At 48.2% G+C, this 18,530-nt stretch overlaps 1 protein-coding gene and 1 pseudogene across 2 annotated transcripts in view; both read left to right on the top strand.

The window, feature by feature from the left end:
• Window positions 1-599, top strand: part of LOC102497972 (keratin, type II cytoskeletal 8-like) — a 9,186-nt pseudogene extending 8,587 nt beyond the window's left edge.
• Window positions 600-1,835: 1,236 nt separating this feature from the next.
• WDR4 (WDR4 tRNA N7-guanosine methyltransferase non-catalytic subunit) overlaps window positions 1,836-18,530 on the top strand; it is a 29,411-nt gene continuing 12,716 nt past the window's right edge. Inside the window, exons 1-5 of one of the 2 annotated variants that reach the window (XM_006169416.3) lie at window positions 1,836-1,989; window positions 4,218-4,283; window positions 8,396-8,539; window positions 16,426-16,582; window positions 17,477-17,589. In XM_006169416.3, coding sequence (XP_006169478.1) covers window positions 1,901-1,989; window positions 4,218-4,283; window positions 8,396-8,539; window positions 16,426-16,582; window positions 17,477-17,589 — 569 coding nt within the window. In that variant the 5' untranslated portion in view covers window positions 1,836-1,900. Of the gene's footprint in view, window positions 1,990-4,217; window positions 4,284-8,395; window positions 8,540-16,425; window positions 16,583-17,476; window positions 17,590-18,530 lie in introns of those variants that run through there. The other variant, XM_027768631.1, reaches the window with a different exon arrangement.

Here is an 18,530-nt window from a genome sequence, read left to right as displayed (position 1 = left end):
ATCCCCCCCCCCCCCACCCGGGGGGATGGCCACGCCGCAATCCCTTCTCCTCCATTCTCCTCTCGGGATCTTGGGCACACACGCACACGTGCCCGGCATGAGTTTTAAGCCAGGACACAAACCGTGATCGACTACGTGGGAGTCCAGCGACAGCCATTACGCTAACTGCTGGTCCCCAAAGGATGCATTCTTCAAAGTGGTCAAGAAGGTGCTGGCAAAGGCGGGACACCTAGCGGACAGAGTCAAGTATGCTATTGAAATATGGCTTAGGGAGACACTCCCCGAGGGCAAAACTCGGACCTAGCCAAGGAATACTTCCAGCTTCTCCAGGACCTGAAAACGTCTTCCCAATGGATTTCAGAACTACTTTGTGTCACAGTGGCCGTTCTGTTGCTCCTGTCCTGCCCTTTTCTACATGGAAGTATTTATTATGGTTGTCTTTCCCTGTTCCATCATCCTATGCTGGGTGTGTGGAGTGGACAATTCATCTTTTCACTTTGCAGATTCTGGTTGAAGAGGCGCTGCATTGGAGAAGTCATATCCCACCTAGTACAGATCACAAGTCCCTGGAATTTGAGCCTATTGTTGGGATCAGATAAGACATTTGGGGATCTTGGAAGAAACCCTGGAAAATCACTACAATTTAGGTTGAAAATATCAATATCACTTCCAGGGCTGTCCACAATCCAGTGGTTAAGGGAGCTTGATCCCACATGTCCAACTGAAGTTCAAATCTCGCCCTCACAGCTTGGGAGTGTGTGCAAGGTGTGCCCCGAATCCCAACAGAATGGAGAGATGGGTAAGGAACTGCGTATGATCACATTGGGAGTGCTTTCTCTCTTTCTGGTCTTCTCTGGTGAATAAAAAAGAAAGAAAGAAAAGGCCTTTTCTAGCTTACAGATTTTTTAAGAATAATTATTTAATTTTATTTTAAAAAATTTTTAAAAGAATTATTTTATTTAACTTTATTTATTTATTTTAATTTAACCAGAGAAGGACAGAGAGGGAGAACGTGAGAAAGTAAGCTACCAGGCTCGGGACTCGAACCGTGGTCAGCCATGTGGGAGTCCAGCGCCCTTAACTACCACGCCACTTGCCAGCCCCTTATTTATTTATTTATTCTTTTTTAAGGAGAATTATTTATTTATTCACTAATTAGGCCAGAGAGAGACACAGAGACAGAGAAAGTGAGAAAGCAAGCCACCAGGTCCGGATCTGAAACGCAGTTGGCCATGTGGGAAGGTTCGGCGCCTTAACTACCATGCCAACCTGCTGACCCCTTTATTTGTTATTTTTTAATTTGACCAGAGAGAGACAGAGAGCGAGCAAGAAGGGTAAGAAGGGTAAAGTAAGAAAGCAAGCTGCAGGTCTGGCCATGGTCGGCCATGTGGGAGTCCAGCGCCCTCACCACACCACCTGCCAGTCCCGGGCTTACAGATTTTGAGTTAGGTGAGCTCCTACACTTTAAGTGCAGGTTCATTGGGCTCACTTCCGGCGACCCTGGCCATGAGCACATTCTGGACCTTGAAGTTAACTCAAACATACTCATTTCTTGAAGTAGTATTTACTAGGCACCAAGTATATAGCAGTTTCCGCCAGAACAGATCCAGAATCAGGCCTACGCAGTCTGGGAGAACAGATGAAGCTCAGGCACCATTCGAGTCTTACAAGCAGCACACGCCGCGGGCTACCCTCACCAACAACAGAACCTGCGCCACAAAAAAGTACCAAGTCGAAGCTAACTAGCGAGCGTCGCCTTCTGCGCATGCTCACGGCCGCCTTTGCCGGGCGATCAGGGCTTACGTCACCTTGTGGCGTCTACGCGTGACGTCGCTTTCCGGCGCCGACCGGAAAAGGCGCTGGTCGGGCGCACGTGGGTGGTGGCGCGGCGGGTGATCCCATGGCGAGTTCCGCTGGCCTGGCGTTGTGTGGGCAGGCGTTGGTGGTGGGGGGGGGCAGCCGATTCCTGGCCACCTCCACTGAGAGCAGGTGAGGGGCTTTAGAGAGGGGAGCCCGGGTGCGCGACGGTCCCCGGCGATCCTTTAATCCCTGCCACTCTGGGCTTGCCCCGGCCTGGGTTGCCCCCCGGAGCCCGACCTCCCCAGCCGTCTCACCAGGCCGTGCGTCCCGGCGTGTTACGTCTGCTTCCAGCAGCTCTCTCAGACCCCGTGCCTGGTGCCCCCGAAGCACTTGGCGTGGGGCTCCGTGCCCTGGATGGCTGACCTGCGGTGCTCCAGCCTACCGGTTATGCTGGGAGCGGTGGGCCTGGTCGCCTGGGGCGAAGCTGGCCAGGCTTTTGGGCCCAGAGGCACTGGCTAAACCCGTTTTGGGCTTACTCTTGGCCAATTTGTGTGGACTCAGAGCCTTAAGCTGCTTCTAGACTCTTTCTCCCTGCGAAGGAGCCTGTTTCGTCCTCTTGGCATGCTTCCGCTGACTCGGCTCTAAGTGCTCCTCTGGGATGGGGGTACACCTAGAACCCACAGCGAGCTTCTCCCCAGGGGCCCTTCCCATGGCTCTAGCTTTTGCTTTCTGTAGTGTCCGTAGTATTTTCAGTGCTATGACCACGTCCAGAAGTTTTTAGTAGATGTGTTGATGCAGCGTTTTATTTATTTATTTTTTTGGAGAGGTTTTTGCTACAGGCGCGTGCTCTCGCCAGACAGACAGAGAGAGACAGAAAGCGAGAAATCACCCCCCAGGGGGGATGGCCACACCGCAATCCCTTCTCCATTCTTCTCTCGGGACCTTGGGCACGCACGCACACGTGCCCGGCGTGAGTTTTAAGCCACCTGGTCCGGGACGTGAACCGCGGTCGAGTACGTGGGAGTCCAGCGACATAGCCATTATGCTAACTGCTGGTCCCTTGATCCAGTAGTCTTGACCAAGGAGTCTAAATTAGTGGTGGTCAGATTTGTTCTTAGTTTCCTTTCCTACGTATTATAGTTTTGATTCTTAATATTATAGTTTTGATTCTTGAAACAGATGACTTGATTATCAGGTGTACTTTTTTCAAGATTTTATTTAACTTTATTTATTTATTTATGTAAATTTGACCAGAGAGGAACAGAGTGAGAGAGAAAGTGTGAAAGCAAGATGTCAGGTCTGGGACTTGAACCACAATTGGCCATGTGGGAGTCCAGTGTCCTCAATCACCATGCCACCTGCTGGCGCCCATACTCTGATATACATTTGGTTTCAGACACTCAGTTTGTCCTTAAATTCAGATCTCTCAAGAGATTTACTCAAAAACCAGTCATGTATTCCAGATTAGTTTGTTTTAGAGACTGATGCATGCCAAAGTGAGCCATAGGTGTGTGAGACAGGATCTGCTTGCTTCAGTCTGTGACTTTCCAGAATATCTAGTAGCGCAGTTTCTGACTTGGAAAACGGCTTTGCTTTCTGTGGTAGATTCCTGTGTGGAAAGTGACTGGGTGCAATCAATTTAAGTGCTGTACATGCACAAGGTACCTTCCATTTGCCAGGGGTGGGATAAACACAGGAGAGCTTGGTCTGATGGGGGAGGTGTATAATTCCTGTATCGGTAAGTGTTTGGTAATGTCTTGGGAGGTTTTTTTTGAATAGGTGAGATACTTTTCTAAACAAGAGACGGTGGTTTTAGATTTAGGAGCAAAATGCCACTGATAACTCAGTATAGAACATAGTTTTCTTAAAATTCTGCCACGAGGTGTATGTGCTTGGTGGATAGAGTGTAGGGGGTGTGGAAGAAAGTGAGAAATCACCTCCCCCACGGGGGCACAGTCATGCTGCAAATCCCTATGGGATTTTAGGCAGTCATGCACATGTGCCTTGTATTTCTCAAGCTGCTGGGTCTAGGACTTGAACTAAGCAGTCAGCAGTGTAACATTCAGCCACCTTGACCACCATGCCACTGTCTGATCCCATAATTACTATTTAAAACCATGTTGTATTGATTTTTTTGGTCCCCGAATACTGTATTGATCCTTGTTGAGTTTTCTTTCTGGACTAATTTATTAATAACTGAACTAATTTTGTTTGAAATGCTTGTTGTGAATGGCATATCCACAATTTAAAGGAATTAAGCAAATAAATCTCCTTAACTACTTCCTGGAATAGTGTATCTAGTTTTCTTGTCATGAATAGAACCTGTAATTTACTGAGTATGCAGATATTTGTTGGGGGGAGGCCAGCATTTTTGTTAATGAAGTGCCTCTTTTAAAACCATTCTTTTTTTTCCTTAGTGATGACGACAGTGTCTTCATATATGACTGTAGTACTGCAGAGAAGAAAGCAGAGGAAAATAATGGGTGAGATGATTGGGAAACTTTTCAAGGCCTCATCTGTGATCTGAACAAGGGGACTGGGGAGCCTAAGAAGTAGTTGCTATCTTGCTGAATTCCTGATCTCTGTCACCCAGCTGTGGGAGAGATATGTGGAAGTAACTTTCAAATTAGGCATACAAAATGTTATGCTTTTAAGATAGATTTAATTAATTTTGGTCAGTAATTAGCTTATTGACTTCTTGAAATAATGGTGAATGTTTAAAATATATTGAAGTGGGCCGACAGGTAGTGTGGTGGTTAAAGTGGCTAGATCCCATATGGCTCACTGTGTTGTTCTAGTTCCTGATCTGGTGACTAGAGAAACACGCTGGGTGCATATGCACACGTGTCCAAAATCCTGAAAGGAGAGATAGAGGAGAAGAGATTGTGGTGTGACCATTTTCTAGGGGAGGTGCTTTTTCGCTTTCCCTCTATTTCTCTTTTTTTTTCTTTTTCTTTCTTGGAGAAGTTTTTGCTATAGATCTTGTGTACTTGCCAGAAAGACAGAGACAGAGAGACAGAAAACGAGAAATCACCTGCCCGGGGGGATGGCCACCCCGCCATTCCTTCTTCATTCTCCTCTCAGGATCTTGGGCACACATGCACACATGCCTGGCCTGAGTTTAAGCCACTGAGTCTGGGACTCAAACCGCAGTCGACTACATGGTAGGTAGTCCAGCAACATAGACATAACGCCAACTGCTGGTCCCTGTGTTTTTTTTTTTTTTTTTTTTTTTCTCCCAGCTAGCACATGTGTCCTCTAGCAAAAGAAAAAAAAAAAAAGTATATATAAATAAATAAATAATAAAGTAAGACATGAATCCAGGTCCTATTTCCTGGGTCTTTTGAATATCACCTTATAATGGGTTATCAGAAAAGTCATGACATATTTTTCCTTTTAAAAAAATTATTTAATTTTATTTATTCATTAATGTTTTGCAATTTTTTAGAATTATTTTATTGAACTTTATTTATTTGATTTATTTATTTATTTTAATTTGACCAAGGAAGGATAGAGAAAGAGAGAGAAAGTGAGAAAGCAAGCCACCAGTTCCAGGATTCAAACTGGTCAGCCATGTTCAGTGTCCTTAACCATCATGCCACATGCTGGCCCCATTCATTTATTTTTTTTTTTAATTTGACCAGAAGGAGACATAGGGCGAGGGGAGCAAGAAAACAAGTCACCAGGTCCAGGACTTGAACCATAATTGGCCATGTGGTAGTACCCAGTACCTTAACCACCATCCCACTTGGTGGCCCCTCATATGATGTATTTTTCTGTTTTTCATTGCAAAATATGTCAGATTTTCCAACAACCTGATATAATGAAGGGGACTTAGCAAATATGGTTAAATGTAATTACAAGAATCCTAGTGAGAGGGAGGCTAGACTATGGGAGAGGAGAATGCTGTGTTGGTGCTGATTGGACTGATGCACTTTGAACACGGAGGAAAAGGCCGTAAACCAAGGAACACCGAACCAAGTAAAAAAGGCAAAAAAAAAAAAAAAAAAAATTCTCCCCTCAGTCTTCAGAAGGGATGAGCCACACACTGACATCATGATTTTAGCCCACTGACTGATTTTGGATTTTTGCTAGAACTGTAAGAATATATCTGTGTTGAGTTTTAAAAAAAAAATTACATTGAGCATGCATGCACACGCGCCCAGCCTGAGTTTAAGCCACTGGGTCCGTCTCTTGTCTTTCTGGGGAGCGCACGTGCCCTATAGCAAAAACCTCTCCAAAAAACAAACAGACAAACAAAAAAATGCATTGAAGTGATAAATTGATGAGGTGGTAAATATGTTAATTAGTTTGATGGAGCCTTTCTATTATGTATACATAAAAATTACAAGTATGAATAGTCATTACTTGTCAGCTAAAAATACATTTATAAACTGCATTGAAGGCAGTGTGGAGACTTAACTTGAGCTAATTGAAAATTAAGAAAATATATGAATCATGGGGCTGGCAGGTGGTGTGGTGGTTGAGGTGCTGGATTCCCACATGGCCAACCACGGTTTGAGTCCCAGACCTGGTGGCTTGCTTTCTCACTTTTCTCACTTGCTTTCTCACTTGTTCCTTTCCCCCTCTGCCTCTCTAGTCAAATTAAAATAATAATAACAACAAATAAATAAATCTTTTTTTAAAGAAAAGAAAAAGTAATATGAATCGCTCTCTTCCTCTAGCCTTGGATTAGTCTCTGTCTATGAGAGGGTTGGTTGTATGACCAGCATTTTGAATTCTGGCATGTATGAGAGGACTTTAAAGAGTTCATGGTTGGCTGACCCCATATTACAGTGGTTAAGTGCCTAGAAAGCTAGATCCTACACATGACCCGCAGCTGTTCCAACCTCAGAGCCTTGAAAAATATGCTGGGCCGGCACGTGTGTACAGAATTCAGACAGGATGGAGAAATGGAGGAAAAAAGAATGATAAGGAATGAAAATAAATCTTTCAATTTTTTAAGCTTTTTTTTCAAAAAATTTGTTTATTCATCCACTTTGGCGAGCGAGAAAGAAAGGGAAAGTGAGAAAACAAGCCAGTAGGTTGAGGACTCAAATCGATGTCGGCCATGTGGGAGTGTCCAGTTCCTTAACTACCAAGCCACCTGCTGGTTCTCAAAATTAAATAAAAAGAAATTTGTTTTAAAAAGTGCATGTAAAAATGGAATTAAAGTACTTGTTTATTTTGGTACAGAATTTTTGGAAATGAATACAGCTTTTAAAAAGTTAGTGTATTTGGGACCAGCAGATGGCATAATGGCTACTTTGCTAGACTCCCATTTAATGTACCCCAGATTGAGTCTCCGACCCGGTGGCTTAAACTCATGCTGTGTGCATGTGCGTGCGTGCCCAAGATCCCAAGAGGAGAATGGAGGAGAAAAGATTGCAGTGTGGCCACCACCAACCCAGCCCCTGCCCCCAGGAGGTGATTTCTTGCTTTCTGTCTCTCTCTGTCTCTCTGGCGAGCACACTCACCCTATAGCAAAAACCTCTCAAAAAAAAAAAAAGTTATTGTATTTTTTCTGTGGCACAGTGTTAGACAGGAACTGCCTGCTTCAGTCTATAACTTGCCAGGAATTCTAATGGCTAGCCCCCTAAGTAGGGTCTTGGTGCTGTGGTCTTCTCCCAGCTTCAGCCACCCCTGGATCATGGGCACATTCATGCCCAAAGTACTCTGGGAGGTTGCTGAATTTGAACCTGGACCCTTTCCATGTGGGTCAGCCTTGTAGAATGTTGTATTTTACTGCTGCACCACCATCTGGCCTCCAGGTTTTTCATAATTCATATTTTCTGTGAACATTTTTGAAGATCTCTTCTGCATGCCGAGAAATTTGGTTAGTTGGGTTTTCCTTTTTTTTAAGAGATTTTTGCTATAGGGCGCGTGTGCTTGCCAGAAAAACAGAGAGACAGAAGGTGAGAAATCACCCCCCCCCCCCAGGGGGCATGGCCATGCCACAATCCCTTCTCCTCCATTCTCCTCTTGGGATCTTGGGCACGCACGCACACATGCCCGGTGTGAGTTTAAGCCACTGGGTCCAGGACTTGAACCGTGGTCGACTACATGGGAGTCTAGCGACATAGCCATTAGGCCAAATGCTGGTCCCAGATTTTACTTTAATAAGGTTAGAACTTCTGTTATTTTAAAGAATTATTTAATTATTTAATTATTTATTTTAATTTGACCAGAGAGGGACAGAGTGAGTGAGAGAGAGGGAAAGTGAGAAAGCAAGCCACCAGGTCTAGGACTCAAACCATAGTCGACCATGTAGGAGTCCAGTGCCTTTAACCACCATATCACCTGCTGGCCCCAGAACTTCTGTTTTGAACTTGCCTGTGTTTCCTTACTGTGCCTTTATATTTTGGCTGCGTGAAGCTCTGCCCATGTTATGAATTAAGACTGGCCACTGGGGCCAGCAGGTGGTGTGTGGTTAAGACACTGGACTCCCACATGGCTGACCATAGTTCAAGTCTTGGACCTGGCAATTTGAAAATCTTGCTGGGTGCATGTGTGTGCATGCCCAGAATCCTGAGGAGAATGCGGAGAAGGGATGCAATTTCTTCAGGTAAGGTCTAACCACTTTCCTCTTTTTCAGGGAGGACAGGCAATCCTTGGATAAGGGGAGTGACATGATTCTGGCATCCACCTTCTCCAAGTCTGGCAGCTATTTTGCGTTAACTGATGACAGTAAGCGTCTGATTCTTTTCCGTACAAAACCATGGCAATGTCTGAGTGTCAGGTATGAAATGCTCACGTTGAATAACTAAGATGTTGTATGTACACCTTGTACTTGCATGCCGGTAGCAATAGTGGCAGTGATAATAGTGATTAGCAGCCAACATGGGCCACTGGTCATGGGCCAGCCATTTTCTGTGTTGCGTGTGTGTTAACTGTATAATCCTCCAGTCAGTGGTGTGAGGGGGCAGGAGCATTGCTGTCTCCTGCATGTGGTGGCATGGAGTTAGGGAGCCGGTCTCAGCTCAGGCAGCTTGTCAAGGCAGAGCTGGGCCCTGTGTGTGCCTGGTTACTCTGGCTCCAATGTCAGGGCCTGGCCTCTGCTGTCCTGCTTTGCAGTCAGTATTCTTCTGGCCTTCAGGTTAACAGAATCGGAGGATGTTAGCTTGCATTGTCAGAATGTTAAGGGTTTGGGGTAAGTTAAGGCATCTGCACCACAGTTTTAGCTGTGTGGGTTTTTAAATTAAGTACCTGCAGAGTGGAAAGGAGCTCAATGTTGCTGGGAGGTCAGTAACTCAGGTAGTCGCAGAGACCACTGGGCTCTACTTTCCCCTTACCCAACAGAAGTCCTTCAAGTGTTCTTCTGCCTTACTTCCCTCTTCTGAAGCCTTCGCCATCTCTTCATGAAAGGGAGGGAGCCCTGAAGGTTTGTGAATTTGTTTCCCAAGCTGCTGCCTTTTCTCATGGCCACCATGGACTTGTGAGAGGAGGTGGGCAACACTATGGTATGGTGCCAGGCATATTGATGATTTTCTCTCCTAGTAACCTCTTAGTACATGTACTCAATTTCCTTAATAGGGTGAGGGCTAGTATTTTGATTTTTCTGTGACATTGATAAAAAACATACATGGAGCAGAATTAACCCCTCATTTTCACCCCCCTGAAGCTGCAGGGTTTAAGTGTCCTTAATACTCAGACAGAAATGGAAGGTTCTGATGTTTGAATTCCTGCATTCCAGGACTTTCTTTTAGTATCTGGCTCATACCTGTATGGGGTTCAGCAAAGCATTTTGGATTTCTTTTTTTTTTCTCATTTTTTAAAAAAGAATTATTTTATTAAACTTTATTTACCTATTTATTTCTTTTAATTTGAATATAGAAGGACAGAGAGAGAGAGAGAGAGCAAGCCACTAGGTCTTGGGGACTCAAACCACAGTTGGCCATGTGGGAGTCCAGTGCCCCTAACCACCAAGTGGCATCTTGGGCACATGCATGCACATGTTTGGTATGAGTTTTAAGCTCTTGGGTCCAGGACTCGAACTGCAGTTGACTACATGGGTGTCCAGCGATATAACTCTTATGCCATTTGCTGGTATGTTTTTCAAGCCACTGGGTCTAGTACTCAAATCTCAGTTGGCCTTGGGATCCAGCTTCCTTCACCACCAGGCCTCCAGTGGCCCTTTTTTTTTTTTTTTTTTTTTTTTGGTCAAGGGTGGTTTCTTTCATACTGCTTTGTAGTAACTTTTTTTACATTGGCAACTTTAGGGTGTATTTTTTTTTTTTTTTGCCACTTTTAGAGAGATTTTTACTGTAGGGCGTGTGCACTCACTGGAGAGAGAGACAGAAAGCAATAAATCACCCCCCTCCCCAGGGGGATGGCTTAGTTGTAATCCCTTCTCTTTTATTCTCTTTTCAGGATTTTGGGCACATATGCACATGCACCCAGTGTGAGCTTCAAGCCACTAGGTCTAGGACTTGAACTGCCATTGACCATGTGGGAATCTAGTGGTGTAAGCATTATGCCATCTGCTGGTCCCACTGTTTTAAATGAGTCCATGTATAAGTTTCATACAGCCTTTTGGTAGTGTAGGTGCGTGCAGTGAGATACATTTGTAACTGCTGGGACTTCAGTACTTTTCCTATATTCTTGGCTCAGCTGGCAAACTTTGGAGGCCTGGGGTTGAGAATTGGTGCAGATTTATGATTCATGTGTTGACATAACAGAGCCCTTTGTAGGATCTTACCCAGGTTCTTTTTCAACTGTGAGACATTAGATCATGGAAATTGGGGAGGAGCTGTTAGCTTTGTCTGGTCTCCTTGGGTACCAGCTGCTGTCCTACCATGTTAAATTTCCCATTTTTCTCCCTTGGTTTCATTCCTAAAGAACTTTGGGAAGCATGAAAAAGTAGGTGTTGACATAACAGAGCCCTTTGTAGGATCTTACCCAGGTTCTTTTTCAACTGTGAGACATTAGATCATGGAAATTGGGGAGGAGCTGTTAGCTTTGTCTGGTCTCCTTGGGTACCAGCTGCTGTCCTACCATGTTAAATTTCCCATTTTTCTCCCTTGGTTTCATTCCTAAAGAACTTTGGGAAGCATGAAAAAGTAGAAGGTGGGGCCAGCAGTTAGCGTAATGGCTATGTTGCTGAACTCCCATGTAGTTGACCACAGTTCGAGTCCTGGACCCGATGGCTTAAACTCACGCTGGGTGCGTGTGCGTGTGTGCCCAAGATCCCTAGAAGAGAATGGAGGGGAAGGGGTTGTGGCGTGGCCATCCCCCCTGTGGGGTGATTTCTCGCTTTCTGTCTCTCTCTTTCTCTCTTTCTGGTGAGCATATGAGCCCTATAGCAAAAAACCAGTCCAAAAAAAAAAAAAAAGTAGAAAGTGAGAGTCAGAAAATCACCCTTAATCTCTCCATCCAAAGATGTCTTTGTGTAGGAACACTACCTGCTCCTGCTGTTCCCTGTATATGTCTGCTCTGCATATGTTACACTGTAGCAGTGAGCATGTGCTAGTTTGTATCCAGTTTTCCCCAGGGAGCAATCTGTTGTAGACACTGTATCATTCCCTTTAAGTTGGACACTTTGGTATTTCCAATATCACTCTTAAAATGATACTGTTTCCTGGCCTGGCAGGGGGTATGGTGGTTAAAGGCACTGGATTCCCACATGCCAACCATAGATTGAGTCCTGGACCTGGTGGCTTGCTTTCTCGCTTTCCCTTTCTCTCTTTTTTTTTTCTTTCCCTTTCTTTCTCTCTGGTCAAATTAAAAATAATAATAAATGGAATTAAATAAATAAATCTTTAAAAAAAATAATACTGTTTCCTTCTTTCCTGCCTTTCTACTTGAGTAAGAGCTAATAATATTCCCTTCCCTTCTGACCCATCTGCCAGTTTGGGGGCCCTCAAGGCCACCCTCAGGTTGGTTAGTTTATGGGCAGGACCCACAGACTCATTGAAATCTGCCCTGCTCAGGGCTGCTGTTTTCTGCAATGAAAGAGACCGACCCATCAGTCACAGAGATACACTGGGCAATTTCCAGTGGAGTTCAGGTGTGGAATGTCCAGGTGGTCTCTCTCCCGGGAGGCATAGACAGTGTCCTGGTTCTCATGTGTGGAAGCATGCCCAAGGGAGCTCTTGTGAGCAAGCCTTAGTTCCTTGAGTTCTCGCTGAGGGTTGATCTCGTACTGCCTGGGTGGCTGACCTCTAGTCTCTAGTCCTTGCAGAGTGATGCAGGTACATCTCAATCACATCACCAGTTTGTGTGTGAGCATTGCTAGCCCAGGGCCCCCACTCTCCCTGGAGATGAGGCCAAGCGCAAGGCCTGTTCTCCAGCATGCAGTGTGCCCAGCACCAAGGCTCCCGGGCCCAGTCAGTCACAGCAGCATGGGCGGAGGTCTAGCAGTGTGATGGGGCTCCCGAGCCCAGTCAGTCACAGCACCATGGGCGGAGGCCTAGCAGTGTGATGGAGGTTGGACTGCCGGCATTCGCTCTGCCTCACTGGGCACTGTTGTGATCACAGTCGTTCCGATGCTGCCAGTAAGAGGGCAGTGGAGTGAAGCACCACCTTGCCTCAGTTGGGGCTTTTCACTTTGAATTCGGGAAAGCTCCAACAGCAGAGCTTCCGCACCTTGATTCAAGAGCATGAGGGGTTCTTTTGCTCTAAGACGGATCCAGTCTGTGTTCCCGGCATCATCGGGCTTGGGCTGGTGACCGGAAAGCTGGGATTCTCTCTACTCAGGTGGCTCTGTGGCCCTCAGCTTATCACATGAGACAGTGGGGTGCTGCTGAGTAGGAGTCCCACCTGGAGTGCAGACATCGAGTGAGGGGAGGCTGCCTTGTGATAGTGTCTCGGGGTAGTGTGCCACAGCACTCCTGAGTGGAGACCCAACAAAACCCCAGGGTGAGCAGCAGTAGTTTTGCAAAGAGCAGCGGTTGGTACCTGCAGCTTTTCCCTTGAATCACGTGTTTGCTTTTGATTTTTAAGTGTACCCCTGAAGTAACTTTGTGTAGGAAATGTTTGCATCAGGTGGTGTGGAAAGTAAAATAATGTGATTTGGTGCATTCAGGATTTTGGATTATGTCACCCAGGGCTTCCATAGAGGGTGATGGGTGAGAGCTGCATCTCTGCCGCCTTCGAGTGGTGAAAGGCAGTCCGGTTGCCTTTCCCCCAGGAATTAGGATGTTGTCTTGTCCCATCCCGTTCTCTTGATGAACCCGTCAGTGGGCCTTTCTGGTGCCTGTAGGAGGTATTGGTTGTGTAGTTCTGGACTCTTCCCCTCAAAATCTCTGGGCAGATTTCTCAATATTTTCATTTCTTTGGAGTTTTGGAGTGGTAAATAGTTCAGTGTTGGGTAAAGTGAAATCCTATGCTCTCTAATGAGGTGTTGGAGAAGATTTTTTTTGGTAAGAATAATAGATTTTTGGGTCAAGGGGGCCAGCAGGTGGCGTAGTGGTTAAGGATGCTGGACTCCTACATGGCTGATCGTGGTTCGAGGCCTGGATCTGGCAACTTGCTTTCTTGCTTTGGGGTTGGCAGGTGGAATGATGGTTAAGGGTGCTGAACTTCCACATGACCGACTGTGGTTCGAGTCCCCAACCTGGAGGCTTGCTTTCTCACTTTCTCTCTCTTTTTCTCTCTCTGTGTCTTTCTCTGGAAATATTAAAGTAATAATAATAAAGTTAAATAAAATAATTATATAAAAACGAATGTGTTAGCCTTTAAATTAATGTTTTTGGGTCAAGATGGGGAAGGAGGACATGAAGGTGAAGTTTGTTTCACGGGGATAGTGGGAACTGTTTGTGCAGAAAGGAAGAATCATATGATATCATATCATATTATATCATATCATAGAATCATATGATAGGGACTAGTAGATGGTGCAGTGGTTACATTGCTGGACTCCCACGTACTCAACCGTGGTTCAAGTCCCATAGCCAGTGGCTTAAAACTCAAACCGGGTGCATGTGCATGCATGCCCAAAATCCCAAGAGGAGAATGGAGAAGGGATGTGGTGTGGCCATCTTCCTGGGGACTGGGCGCTCTCTGTCTCTCTGTCTCTCCAGTGTATATGTCTCTCGAGTGTACATACCCTATCACAAAAATCTCTAAAAACAAAAAAGGAAAGAGTCATGTGATAAAACCACGTGGAGTAAGACGTAGTTGATGCCCTGAGGACTATCCAGTTATGCTGGGGCAGGGCACCACCCTCCAGCCTGGTGCTTTTTACTTTTTGGGGCATAGACCTACTTGGATCTGCCCTCTCTCCCTAGAAGAATGGACATCCAAAAAACATCTGTCAGGCAGATCCGTTTTGGGGTCCCACACACTCCATCTGTCTACACGTGGCCATGACCCTGCTGGGACTAGCCCTGTGCTGTGTCCAGTGGTCACTGTGTTACTGTGATGCTGCACCCAGGCTTACTGTAGGAGGGTTTGAGGCCCAGCCGCAATGGAAGCTGGGTGCGATTCTTTCCCAGGTAGCAGTTGTGCTTAGGAAGACACAGGGCCAGAGGCGCTTTGTTACCTGGCCGTCAGCAGACCCCTGGCTCGTGGAACTGAGAGGCCAGGTTTTCCCAAGCAAAGATGAAGACACCGAGTGACAGATGATACTTCCGGTTTTGACACAGGCATTTGTGAATGAACAAATGTCACCCCCCACTTTGGGGTGCCTGTGTGACAGTGACAGGAGCACGTGGCACAGGCAGGTCCTGGGAGCCAGCCTGGGTTTGCTCTGTCCACGGATGGTTGCTGGGTGGGTGGCGAGATGCAGAGGAAGTGTCTGGAGCCAGAGCAGGAACTTGGTGTACTCAGTGTCTGACAGGGCTAAGGTGGGTATCATAGTGGGGTGGCTTTCAGAGGTGAGGGATCCCAGGGCTCACTGGGGAGGGGGGAGGTCGAGGCCAGCCCTGGGACACTTTCAGGACAGTTTTCTCTTCTGGGGGGGTTCTGGGCTGGGAATCCAGTGACTCTAGGAGGGGGTGCTGAGAACAGAGACCCTACAGAGTCCGAGGGTTGGTGGGGCCATGTCTTGGTCCCTTGGGGCATCGTCAGTGACTGCCTTTGATCCTGCCCCATGCTGTGACCTAACTTGCTGAGGCTCCCGTGCCTGCCCAGCTGACTGTATTCTGGAATGGCTGCCAGGACAGATAGTGCCTGAGAGACTGACAGCCCCCTCTGGCATGGGACAGAGGGCTGGTTCGGGTGGTATTTATGTGCTCAGCTGGTGGTGGTGTGGGGCTCCCGTGCCAGCACTTCATCTTGTGGTGGCCAGGATCCAGAGAATACAACCTGTCACTCTCGGTGGGCTGTCTTAGGCTGCTCCCTCAGAATGTTGTGCTGGTATCTGCCGAGCTGCTTAATTAGCCCATTAGCATGCGGGCCAAGCTGAGCAGCAGAGCCCTTTAAATTACAGCACACTCCCCAGAGCCTCCGTACCTTTCCTTTGTCTTTGTTTCATAGTCAGGCCTCCCTTCCACAGCGCCACTGGCACTGCAGGCAGGGGAGGAGTTGCCTTCGCTGCTGCTAGGTTGTAACAGATGACCCAGAACCCAGCCAAGGCCTCCCCTGTTCTCTTTGTGTCCTGAGAGCAGTGTGGGGGGTTGGCGTTGGGACAGAGCTCCTCAAGCTTCTGTCTGTTTAAAGTGGACGTCTGCCATTCCCACTGCAGTGAGCCAGCGCCCTGGTTCGACTCCTGGGAGATCACCCTGTAGGAAAGGGCAGGGCGATGAGGTGATCTGTGCCGTTCTGTGTGTAGAGCCGTGCTACAGCTTGTGCCTGCGTAAGACAGGAGCAAAGGTCCTTTGCCTTTTGTAGGGAACATGCACAGCCCTGCTGTGTTGAAGAGATCTCTGTAGAGATGGTGTAGAAATCTCCTGACCTGTGAGTTCTCCTCTTACCCTCGGTGTAGAAAGTGATCACACGAGGAAACGGCATACACCTGGCCCAGGTTAAGGAGATGGAGGAACCATCACTGGGTTTCTTACTGATGAACCTCTGACTGTGCATCGAGGATTGAGTTCACGGACGTCTCACTGGTGTGGCCAAGTGGAGCCAGAGCACTCTGGTGGTCTGTGCTGTGCAGAGGTGTTCATCCTCCCCGGCGTCGCCTGTTCTGCCTTTGCGGCTCTCATGGCAGGTCCGGCCCAGAGCAGTGGGAGGGTCAGTGCTGACCATCCTCAGGACCGGTAGCACAAGCAGTATGGCGGCCCCAGCCCAGTGGGGCAGAATGAGCAGTGGGGTTATTGAGGGGTGGCAGGGCAGGTGGGTCTGGGTGGTGTGCGCCTCTGTCCTTGGCAGGGACCCGAGCACAGGCACCGAGAAGCCGGCAGCTGTCTCTCTCACCTGCATGGCGTTAAGGAACATTTCCCCAGTGTTTAATCACATCATTTTATCTGTTTGACAAACAGCAAAGTAGAGGGTTTTATCCTGAACACCCACCTGTCCACCACCTAGATCCTACCACTGGGATCAGTTTAATAAGACATTATACAAGTGAAGTTGTATATTTGTCATTTCAGTTCTGTGCGTTGCTTTATTTTAGGCCACCTTGGGGAGCTGGGAAGGGCCCATGGCCAGGCACTGGCATGTGCTGAAGGAATGCTGGGCTGGAGGGTCTTCCAGGGTCCTGCTCCTCGTGGAAACTGACTGGGCATGTCTCTGGCCTTCTAGGACTGTGGTGAGGAGGTGCACAGCCCTGACCTTCACCGCCTCCGAGGAGAAGGTCTTGGTTGCTGACAAATCTGGAGATGTCTACTCCTTTCCTGTGCTGGAGCCACACGGATGCGGCCGACTTGAACTCGGGCACCTGTCTATGCTGTTAGATGTGGTATGTGGGGGACACAGAGTACCTGTCCACTGCAGTCGATGGCCTAGCAAGGTGGAAGTGGGAGGGTCTGATGGAGTGGGAGGATGGGTTCTTGTGCCCTGAGGAGAGTGGGTCTGTGCTGGGTCAGAGACCGCCTCTGAGGGCGGGAAGTCAGGCAGCAATAGAAACAGAATTGACAAAGTCCAAGTGGACAGCAGGGTGGAAGAAGATGAGCAAGTTACATGGTTGGGTGGTTCCAGACAGAAGTTGCCTGGTCAGGTGACCCCAGGTCTGAGTGATGTGGAAGGAGGAAGGAGGAGCAAGTGCAGCCGTGAACTCTGAGCTTGACCTCCCTGGCCTGGGGCTGTGCTGTGTGCTTAGGGGTGTCACCCTGTTACTACTCCTGACAGCCCTTCCTCTCCCCCCTGGGGACCCCTTGGGGCAAGAACTGTAGCCTGTGGGAGATGAAGCTGGGATTGGACTCATGCAGGGTTAAGCAGGGGCAGTGAGGGAGGAGTGTGGGACTTGGTGTCTGCTGGACGTAGGGACACATAGAGGAGGCGAAGGTGACCTGGATGAGTGCAGTAGAGGTGGGGTGGGGGACACAGAGCTGGGCATGGGTGTGTAAATGCTAGAGAGGGACATTGAGGTTCTGGCTCTGCCTGTCTCTAGACTTACTGTGGGGCTGAGAGAGCCAGGACCCAAGAGGAAGGAGGAGGGCCCTGCAGTGGGACTGGGGTGGGGCAAGGAATCCATGCATTGGCTGGTCCCTGGGGTCCCACTGAGCTGCAGCTCCCCTGCCCGGAGCCCATAGAGGGGTTCTCCATGAGGAGGCCTCTATTGCAGAAAGTTCTGGTGTCTTTGGTGTGTGCTGGAGCAGGCAGGTGAGAGGCTCCTCTTACCCTCGGAATGCAGGCCGTGAGTCCTGATGACCGCTTTATCCTCACCGCTGACCGGGACGAGAAGATCCGAGTGAGCTGGGCCATGGCCCCACACAACATCGAGTCCTTCTGCCTCGGGCACACAGAGTGAGTGCATCCTCCTGCTCCTTCCCTGGAGCAGCTTGTACCTTCCCAGCCCTCCCCACCTGGAGCAGCTCAAGTGAGAACAGGTAGAGGCAGAGCCAGAGCTGGGGTCTGGGCAGGCACAGTGTGGGTACCCTCCCACCCACCCCTACTTGCAGAAGCTCAGTTGAGAATAGGTAGGGGTGGTGCCAGGTGTATAGTGGGTGAGGAAAGGTGCTTCTTTGACACTGTAGCCACTTGCACCTTCCTGCCAAGGACCCATCCATCCCATGGCCTTTGCCTGCTGATGTCCAGGCAGTGCCAGTGTGACCCCTGGGTGAGGCTAGACCTGAATACTGGGCCCACAGACTGACCTGGTTTGCCTCCTGGAGTCCCAGTGTAGTGGGACACGTGAGATGGGAAGTCACTCTGAGCCTGCACTGTGGCCTGGTCTCCCTCCCTTCTGGGGTTTCCTTGTTGGCCTCACTGGCAGGGCTTTCAAGGAAGCTCCTTTCTCAGCACAGAAATCTCTGGTCAGTGCCTGGCAGTTAGCAGTCAGGAGGTGGTTGTGGGGGCATGGAACATGTGATTCTAACTGAGCATTAGGTAGCTTCTGAAGCTAGATGGTCAGGTTCACCTGTGAACTCTCTTCTGACCTGTGAGTTCTCTGACCTGTGAGCTCTCCTTCAGTGATACAGTATTGGTGGCTACAGAGGCATTTTTTTGGGGGGGAGGGGTAGGTGTTTGCCATAGGGCACATGTGCTGACTGGAGAGGAGAGCAGTAGAGAGAGAGTGGGAGAGTGAGAAATCAACCCCCCCGGGGGGGATGGCCATACCACAGACCTCCTGCGTTCTCCTCTCGGGATTTTGGGCATGCATACACATATACCCAAACTGATTTTCAAGCATCAGGTCTGGGACTCCAACTGTGGCCAGCCATGTGGGAATCCAGCTGCCTTAATGA

Source organism: Tupaia chinensis, unplaced genomic scaffold (genome assembly GCF_000334495.1).
Source record: "Tupaia chinensis unplaced genomic scaffold, TupChi_1.0 Scaffold147038_1, whole genome shotgun sequence".
Taxonomy (NCBI): Eukaryota; Metazoa; Chordata; class Mammalia; order Scandentia; family Tupaiidae; genus Tupaia; species Tupaia belangeri.
The sequence above is the reverse complement of the archived record's forward strand: the minus strand, read 5'-3'. Positions and strand labels throughout refer to the sequence as shown.